At 52.7% G+C, this 9,594-nt stretch overlaps 1 protein-coding gene across 3 annotated transcripts in view; it reads right to left on the bottom strand.

Moving 5' to 3' along the window:
• The window catches only part of PDCD6 (programmed cell death 6), a 10,317-nt gene extending 3,314 nt beyond the window's left edge, over positions 1-7,003 (bottom strand). The window contains exons 1-3 of one of the 3 annotated variants that reach the window (XM_011970583.1): positions 6,947-6,988; positions 4,543-4,701; positions 259-368 (exon numbers count right to left, since the gene is read on the bottom strand). In XM_011970583.1, the coding sequence (XP_011825973.1) occupies positions 259-368; positions 4,543-4,699 (267 nt within the window). In that variant the 5' untranslated portion in view covers positions 4,700-4,701; positions 6,947-6,988. Of the gene's footprint in view, positions 1-9; positions 369-4,542; positions 4,702-6,946 lie in introns of those variants that run through there. The other 2 variants (XM_011970585.1, XM_011970582.1) reach the window with 2 other exon arrangements.
• Positions 7,004-9,594: the final 2,591 nt, after the last annotated feature.

The raw sequence follows: 9,594 nt of genomic DNA, 5'->3' as shown, positions 1-9,594 counted from the left end.
ACGTGTAACTAACCCACCGGATACTGCAAAAACAGCGTCTCCCAGATGGGCTCTCTATGCCATTTCCAAGGGGAGGAAAACATGTTTGTCTACACTTCCACTAACCAGCTACTTCTCCAAAGATGAGACTCACTCTTATAAGCTCCAAAAACTAATTCTACATACGCCTGACTCCTTGGATTGAAGGTCAGGTGCATCACGCTGGCAAGCGAACCCCTCCCACCACCACACCAAACCCAGGCGAAGCCACTCCGTCACCTGCAGGACGATGCAGCCCTGGATGAAGTCGTCGAAGGCGATCTGTCCCCGTCCCTGCCTGTCGAACTTTCGAATGAGGATGTCGTGGAACTGGTCAGAGAGCCGGTAGCCTTGAAGAGTGAAAGTCGGAGTCAGAGAGGGCTGGGAGAGACGGGAGGTACATGCCAACGCCCACCCCTCCCTCCCAAGGCCCACAGCCTCTAACACACACGATGCAAGGCTGGGTGTGAACGGAAGTGCAAATTCACTCAAAGGCACTCAGAACTGAGACACTTCCCGAATACGTCGCTGTGTAATGAGCTCACATCTGCAGTGCATGGAGCGACCCCTCGAGACCATGACCCTGGAAGGAGGAGCGAGTGGGACGTTGCCATCGGTCACTCTCGTGAATTAACTACTCACCCCAGGGAAGCACTCACCAACCACCACCCCACAGGGCGGCCACGCTCAGTTTCGTGAACCCAGTGGAGTTACTTTCAAAGTCCTTATTGATTTTATTATGTTTATTAACCTAGATAAGAAAATTCTGAATGATTCGCCGCCCTGGGTTGCTTGTCACCAGACAACGCTTTGAAAACTAAAATTTCACAGAAGGTTTCCAGTTATACAAAGTGTCAATGTCAAGAAATGGGAGTGTCTGGGGGATGTGCCCCACCTGCCATGAGGGACTGACGGGCACAGTGGCAGGGTGACCTCGGAAAGGTCCAAGTCACTGCAGGGCCACCAAGGGCTAGGATTTCGTTTCCAGTTCACTGAGCCTGTCCTGAAAAAGGCCTCCCACAGGGAGAGGTCTCTGAAGATGTGTGGAGGCAGCAGGTGTGTTCGGGCACCTTGGAGAGCACGCCCCGCCTGCCTCCTTCCCTTCCCTCCCTCGAAATCCCACTGCCTTCGTGACTGTGGCAGCCTTACTGACTCAGGAGGCAAGATCCAGGTGCCGATCTGTTTTTACTGGTTTTCAGCCCTGCTGGAATCTCTGCAGGGATGTGTGCACCTACTGTCTGAATCTCACAGTTAATCGCCTGCACAAACAGCCCCTCACGGATAGAGTCAAGCACACACACATGAACACAGTGCCTTCCAGAGTGGTCAGGGCGTTCTGCCATTTAAGTTCAGGGGTCCCTAAACGTGCAACAGTGGAGTTGCTTCGGACCCTCCTTCCCTGCAAGCTGAGAAGACAGGACCTCCTGTTACATTCAGAAAGAAATGGCAGAGTTGTGAACAGCTGCCACTTCTTCTGGTCCCTACTATTCCCACCTCCTCACTCCCTGCACCTGTACCAGGGCTGAGCCCGGCCTGCTGAGAACAGAGCCTGGGACACGGCCACAGGGACACTTCTGTCTGGGAATGCACAGGGGACAGAGGCCATCACTACGGTACAAGGGGGACAGAGGCCATCACTGGGGTACAAGGGGGACAGAGGCCATCAATGGTGTACATGGGGGACAGAGGCCATCACTGGGGTGCACAGGGGACAGAGGTCATTACTGGCCTCCTGCCAAGGCTGGGGAAGGACAGTGGAGATGCTGACAGAGGCACAGGAATTCCAGTCTGCACAGACAACAGGAGCAACCCCTCTGCCTCTGGAATTAACTTCCAGCGTCCTTGGTCATCAGTAACAGTGAAGGAAAAACAAAGGCAAAGTCAGACTAGTAAAATGAGGGAGGAACAAACGAACTACAAGAAGAATGTTTATCTGAGAAGCCAAAACCCAACCGCAACTGCTTCTGAGTTTCTGTTAATGAAAGTCAGCCCATGTGAGACGACCAGCACCCTTGGGCCCGCCCCCGACACGCCCGTTTCCAAGGTCATTCTCCTCGTTCGGACTCTCTGAAATGTGGTGAACCAGCAAGCAGAGCCGTGACCTCCTTGGAAATCTCATCCATTCCACCTCCAGGGAAATACAAGCTGCCCCCACTCAACAGGACGAGGCTCCCTGGGGCTCCCCCAGCTCTGCGGGGCCTGGTACAGTGGCAAAGGGCCACGGCGGCGGAGCTGTTCTCCGCCCAACTGCCTGGTACAGTGGCAAAGGGCCACGGCGGCGGAGCTGTTCTCCGCCCAACTGCCTTTCTCAGACACCCACTGCCCACCAGAGGGGAGAGTCTGGCTGGCTGTTCACGGCAACCTGACGGCACGTGCTGAGTCGGCCGGCGGGCGCCGGTGATGGGTGCCCGAATGTGCGGACGCCTTCCTCACCTCTTCACTTCCGGTCTCTGGGCGTGGCACACAGTTGATGTTAACAGTAAAGGCTTAAAAAACAAACGGGTGGATTATAAAATCCACACGTGGCCCCGTCAGAGACACCCGGGGAGAAATCTCGCAGGTTCCACCACCTGGTGATTCCCTGTGCCGGCCCCTGAGCTCAAGTGCAGCCTCCCTGCTTCATCTGAGAGCAGAACACTTGCTCGTAAGGGCCAAGACAAAAGAAGAATTTTTGCTTCTGGGGCCGACTTCCTAACAGTTATTATAGGAAATCTTTTGAAATAATCAAAATACAAAAAGGATGACAATGCCCCTTTCCACGGAAGATGTGGGAGATGGTCCTGGACATCAAGAACCAAGCGTAGAAGCAAACTTGCCAGGGTAACCAGAGAAAGCGCTGCGATGGGACACCGCACCCAGGAAACTTGCCAGGGTGACCAGAGAAAGCTCTGCGATGGGCACCGCACCCAGGAAAAGCCTGGAAGTCAGGAAGGGCTCTGCCACCGTGCAGCACAAGGAGGCCTGCCCGCTCCGGGGCACCAGGAAGGCTGTGTGACTGGCCGTGCCTCCCACCACAGTTCAGCACAGTTTTCTGGGCAGTCCTTCGCCAGACCAGGACGAAGAGGGCCTCAGAGAGCAGGCAGCACCGTCCGTAGCAACTTCCACTGCGCATTCTGAGGACCGGTGGTCACTGGCACGAGGCAAAGGGAGCTCCGGGGCCTGACAAGGTTGGGAAAAGATGTCTGTGGCACCAGAGGTCGCTTGTCTAAAAATAACTCCAGGCTGGTCCTGAAGTCCATGTGGCCCTGGCCACACTCGGCAGCACGGGCCTCCCCGGCCCCAGGACCGCTCTCTGTGGAGGGTGGCATCCTTCCCTCCCAGCCCTTCCGTACCTGCCCCAGGGAAGAGGAGCCGGCCAGGGTTCCCTCCACTTCCCCCACCCAAGGACACAGCAAGGTCAGCTGCATTCCAAGTGCCAATTCAGAGCCATCCAGCCCAAATCCTGGCTCGCAGCTGGTCACCTCAGAACTGCTTCTTGAGACCCAGTGTGCATAGCCAGCCCTGTGGACAAGCTTGTAAGGTGAGAAAGAGAAGAGAAAGAAAGGCAGCCATAAAGTGCATGCTGGGAGGAAACGCGAGGAGAGGCGGCGTGCTTAGGTAAGTGAGACTCCAGTTATCTCAGAGGTACTCAAGTAGAATCGAATTTTCCTCACTGTTTCTAAGGAGCCTTTTAAGTAAATCACGGAAGCGGCTTCATACCAGGGGCCAGATGAAATCCGCCTGGATTAGAATCTCGGTGCAGCCACCAAGAGCCTCAGGCTGGCCCCAAACATGTCCGTTGTTCCTCTGTAAATAGAACCCCTGCTTCTTCTCAGACCTGAGACTAGCACAGGAAGCCCCGTGGACAGGCCCTATGGACGCACTCTGGACGGGCCCTGTAAACACTCCTAGACCCACGGCACACCGTCACACGTGTGTGCACACGCGCTCAGCACACATGCACACAGTACGCACCTGCGGAACACACTTGAGAATGATCACGTGCTCTGCCTCTCTGATGCTGTTCTGAGGTGCACGGCACACGTGTGCGCACACACACGCCGAGCACACACACGCCGAGCACACTTGAGAATGGGCACGCAATCTGCCTGACGCCCCTTCTGAGGCGCACGGTTTGGACCTGGTGACTGACAGCTGTTTCTTAGGTTGACTGTCACCTTTTCAACACGCTTTGATCTATCATGAAATATAAGCTGCCCTGCCCCACGGTATTTTCACGGATCCACTTTTAAATGATTTCAAAAGCCACATTCTCAGTTTTGCTCGTAACATCATTCCACTTCACAAAAGACGAATGGCTTGCATAGCCCTTATCTCATTTTGGATAAAAAACTGCATAAACGTGTCCGTGTCAAGGATTGCCTTCCGACATGAGCAATATCAAATACGAACCTGCATGATGTCAACAAAAACTTTACATAGCCTGGTTAGACAATCAGTTAAGTTCAACAAGGTTTAAAAAACTTCAACGGCTCCTAGGTTCCAAAATGAAACACGCTACACAAGCCAGGATGAGTGAGTTACCGAAACCTGAAAGGGCCTGCTTCAGCTCGTTCTTGTCGATCATCCCGGAGTTGTCCCGGTCGTACGTGCGGAAGACGTTCTGCCAGTCCGTGATGTACTTCCACACACCCGTGAACTCGCTGAAGTTCACACCGGCCTTGTTCTCACGGTCAAACATGGCTGAGACACAGAGGAACAGTCAAGCAACAAAAGATCAGTCGCAGCAAACACACTCGAGGCTTCCCACCAGACCTCCGCCCTCAGAGCCCGGCGGGGCCCCACTGTTGATCACTAACAGGGGCTGGGCAATGCATGCCTGTCTGTGAATAGGGGCGAAATCCCTAAAAGTCTTGTCACTTTTGCCCTGGGTGGGGGTGTGAGGGATTGTCCCCCAGCCCTGGCCTCCTAAGTCCCATGAGAAGGTGCGCTTGCAGCTGTGAGGCAGGCCGTGCAATAGGATGTGCGAGGAAATCCGGCCGCAGCCATGACGGAAAGAAGAGCAGAGCTTCACACTCAGCTTCCGAGGCGCACGGAGGGTGAGTGGCCCCAGCTCCTCTGGCTCCTGGGTCTCGGCCTAGAACATGAATCTAATTCCCAGAGCTGACCCTCCGACTCTCCAGGACCCAGAGCACTGATGGAGGCTCGGAACAGCCCTGTCGGGAAAACCTGCTTTAATTAGAAACAGACCCTCGCCTACATCCTATTTGCTTTCAGTCTAACTCCAGGTCCAAATACAAAAGAATCTGCAACTACCTTTACACGTAGTCACAATATGGTTAAAAACCATAGAAAAATTCAATCTGAATTACTGCTGCAGAGAAAACGATAAATCACGTGGTTTCTTTTCAAGAACAGAGGTTAATATAGGACTGCAATACGACTACTCCTGGTTTCATTGGAAATACGTCACAACTGAATGAAAATCCACAGGATGAAAAATCATGTGAGAAACAGCATCGATGCTTCCTCCCAACAGTCCACAACCCCGTGTGCAACCAGGGGCTGTTTTTCACAGGACCGTTCCACGACGTGCACGGTGTGTGTGGGCGATGCTGGTGCGTGCAGGACCCACTGTGCACCAGACACCAGCAGGGAAGGGTGCTGGGTGAGCTGCACACCAGGGTGAGGGTTCCACAGAGGAGTGGCTCCCAGGCCCTTCCTCTCTGGGCGGGAGGTAGCTCCCCATCTATCAACACCTTTTCTAGCACTAAAGGCTGAGCCCTGCCACTGCTATGCTTCCAGGTTTTCTCTCCTTCCATCAGTGTGACGTGGCGACATGTGCATGACCAGCGCGGCACAACCATCTGGAAAAGCCCCCCCAGCTACACCAGCACTAGGACTCAGACACCTCACCACACACGGGCTTCGCAAGGAACTCAGGGAATCCTCACAAGACTAAAACGCATGCATGGATGGGAGATGAAGGAATGAGCCCCAGGCTGCTCTGGGAAACCTCGAGACACATTGCCGTGGTCCCTGTGAGGCAGAACGGAACCTGGGATTCCATATTAAAGAGGCGTGAAGGGGGTTGCACCTCCCAGCAAAGGAAACCTTCCAGAAATCAAGTGGGGCGGGGATGGAAACAGGACTCCCCTGAACACCTGCATCCCAAGCCTGCCTGCCCCTGGAGCTGCAGCTCCCACCCCAGCTACCGTCTGGGCATGGGGGTGCACACCTGTAATCCCCACTCTTTGGGAGACTGAGGCAGGACAATTGCTTGAGCCCAGGAATTCCAGACCAGGCCTAGGCAACACAGGGAGACCCTGTCTCTTAAAAGAAACAAGCAAAAACCCGGCTACCTGTACAGCTGGGGAGACCCTGAACCCAAAGAAATGATGCAGACCCTCACATAAGGCTACACATGAACCCATAAAACAAAAATTACAGAAACATCAAGGAAGTTGGTTACTCTGTGTGGGCTTGAGCAGGAAAAACAATCGGCTATAGACCACCCTCCCAAGGACTTCAGACACACTGTCAAGTAGCTCCACGTCACAAATATCTAGCACTTTTCAATAAAAACATGTTCTTAAAACTGAAGACTATCATATGAAATATTTGAATAAAGGATGGAATCACAAAAATAAATAAGCAGTGTCTATCAAAAACACCCAGATAAGATGTGAAAGTAACTAGTGATTTAGAAATTTTAAATATATGTCATCTTTAGAATTAGAAACTGAAAGGACAGGTTAAACAAACAGTACATTAACAATAATCAGAATAAAGAATAAAGCAAACAGACACGGAGAGACATGAAAAGGTACAGAGACGGGGGGAGAGGGATGAAAGGGCCTACGCTCATCTAAGTGGAATTCCAGAAGGGAGGAAAGTGATACGGACCCACAGACAAAGGAAACACAAGCGGGTGCCCAAGCGGGTCGGATACAAAGAAGCCCAGGCGTGTCCGTCTGCCGATACTTACATATGATCGACCTGACAGTCACTGGATTAAAGGGAGTCCACGTGCCTGCAAACAAACAACAGGAGTTAAAGTAAAAGGAAAATCTTTCTGGGACACCGAGTTCCTGATCTATAGCTGGAGGCCTCGGGAAAGGCAGTAGGGGCTCTAGGGTAGTGGTTTTCTAGACACTCCAGGTGACGTGTCAGCTGCCATGACCCCTGGGAGGAGCCAAAGCACTGTCTGGTGGGTCACCCTCTGCTGAGTATGGGAGTCTTCCGTGGCCTGCCAGACCTCCATGGCCGTCCACAGTCATCGTGGCTGGACGCGTACTCTTATTTAACAGATAACTGAGAAATGGTTCTGTATCATTTTACACACGGAATTTTTCAAGGATGCAGCCACCAGCCAAGTTAAGAAGTTTGCACTTACTTTTGTTAGAGAACTTCACAAATTCCCATTTCAGAAAATCCATCGTCAAGGCCACCACTGCCGGCAGACACCTGAGCACAGCTCGGTCGCTGTGGCATTCACACTAATTCTACCGAAAGGTGCAAGTACCAGACCCCTCCTTCCGTTCTCCCTCAGCAATCATCCCAAAGCACGGTGAAGACATCCGTCACCACACTGCAAACATTCCTGACAAATTACGGTCTGGGCTTTATATGATTTTCCCTGAAACTGAATAGGAAGACTGTGCTATCCTCGGATTCACTGTAGAATCTGATACCCTTGAGCGCTCACAACCATTTACCAATTATGAGGGTGAAGATTCACTGATGACCTTCACACACAAGAGCCTATTTTCAGAGTGATCTGTACCTTCAATAACTTCCATACTCACTGAAAATCAACTAAAAACATATTGTTAATGTCAGGAAAGACCAGTGGCTCTCCTCATACCCCATCTGTGTTAGACACACAGTTGTTTTTTCTATACACAAAATTGCCACAGTCCTGGGCAGCACACAGAGACAGCCCCCGATCTCAGAGAACAATGTCAGGCTCCCGGTGGAGCACGGGCGGTGGGGTCTGCTGGCATGGTCCCTTAGGCCTCTACGAGTCATCACTCTGGGCTCATGGGGCTCCTCCTAGTGCCGTGCCTGCTCTCACCTGAAGTGCGTCCCCTCCTAAGACGCACATACCCTCCCTCCAGCTCCTTCCTTTCCTTCCTCAGGGAGCCTTCCACGGGGGACCATGTTCTCCAGCCCAGAAGTTAAATCCATTTACTCTGCCTGAGCACCTCCCACGGGGTACCATGTTCTCCAGCCCAGAACTTAAATCCGTTTACTCTGCCTGAGCACCTCCCACGGGGTACCATGTTCTCCAGCCCAGAACTTAAATCCGTTTACTCTGCCTGAGCACCTCCCAACTTCCCCTTGGGAAGATCCCACCCTCCAGCAGTTATGCAGGGAAGCTGTGCTCTTCCCACAAAGGCAGGTGCACCTGAACCCTGAACCCGTGGCACACACACAGCAACACTCCACGAGCATCTGTTAGGCTGAATAGAGTGATAATCTGCAGGAATACGTTTCTGCAGGCTTTACAGGTAGCTGGAGGGAGAGTAGGCAGGCATATGTATATAGAGGTATTCGGAAAGGTCAGAATTACCGGAAACTAGTATTACAAAAAACAAAGATAAGCTACAGAGAACCCACAAACTCTAAACACCAAGGAGCATCCCTGCCTCACCCAAATCCATCTGGTCTTCCCCCATTCTTCACCGCTGTGTACAGGAACCTAGTGTCTGCACACCAGGGTGACCTGCTCTGACCCAGCGCTGACAAGAAGCCCCAGGAGCCAAAGCCCCTGGAAGCCTCCTGGGCAATCAATACTCTGTCTTCGTGCCATGAGGTTCTTCTCCTCTGTCTTCTGCGTCCGTGGCCCTGGACTGTGTGGACCTGGATGAGACCTAAGTCCTCAAGTGAAGGCTGCACTGTGAGGTGTCCTGATCATAAGTAGAAGCTTCTCTGGGCCATCTCAGCAAATAACACGGCCAAACAAGTTTTAAACCAAAGCAACACAGGTTAAAACACAAGCAAGATGTTAACCCTGTAGCACAGGCATGGGGAAGCTCAGGTGCCGTCTGGATGGGCGCGCATGGAGAGTGCAGAGATGGTGCATTCCTGAGAGCTGGGGTCCAGGAGGAACCGGACAGCTGTACTGGGGTCTTCTGGAGTATTCTAAGGACTGCCCAGGAGAGCAGAGGTTGCCCTGGGATGAATCAAGGATCAGAGAGAGGCAGCCGCTCCACTAGAAAGGGCTCCTGAGGGATGGACACTCCTGCTATCTCCACTCACCTTCCTTGCCAACCACAGCGGGGTCTGGCTTCTCCACAGAAACCAAGAGAGAAACCAAGAGAGAACCACCACAAGGCCTAACTGCCCGTAACAAGCTGAAGCATCGTGGCACACAGACATTTCATGCCTCAGTTACATTAGGTGCTAGACATACCTGGGCATCCGCCTGAAAACCTAAGTAGATGTTGTGCTTGGCCCCAGGCCATGGAGTCACTTGTCACCAAATCCCAACCCTTCCCCTGAAGCCCTGCCAAGGTGAGTTTCTGGTGAAAGCAAGCATGACAGACTGCATGGGGGTCCCTGAGACCACCCTCCAACTTGAAAGGGTACAGACTAAACCAGCCAAGGGAAAGGGCTGCTGGGGAAGCCAGG

This window comes from Mandrillus leucophaeus, unplaced genomic scaffold (genome assembly GCF_000951045.1).
Source record: "Mandrillus leucophaeus isolate KB7577 unplaced genomic scaffold, Mleu.le_1.0 Scaffold957, whole genome shotgun sequence".
NCBI lineage: Eukaryota > Metazoa > Chordata > Mammalia > Primates > Cercopithecidae > Mandrillus > Mandrillus leucophaeus.
This window is presented reverse-complemented; position numbering and strand designations above follow the sequence as displayed.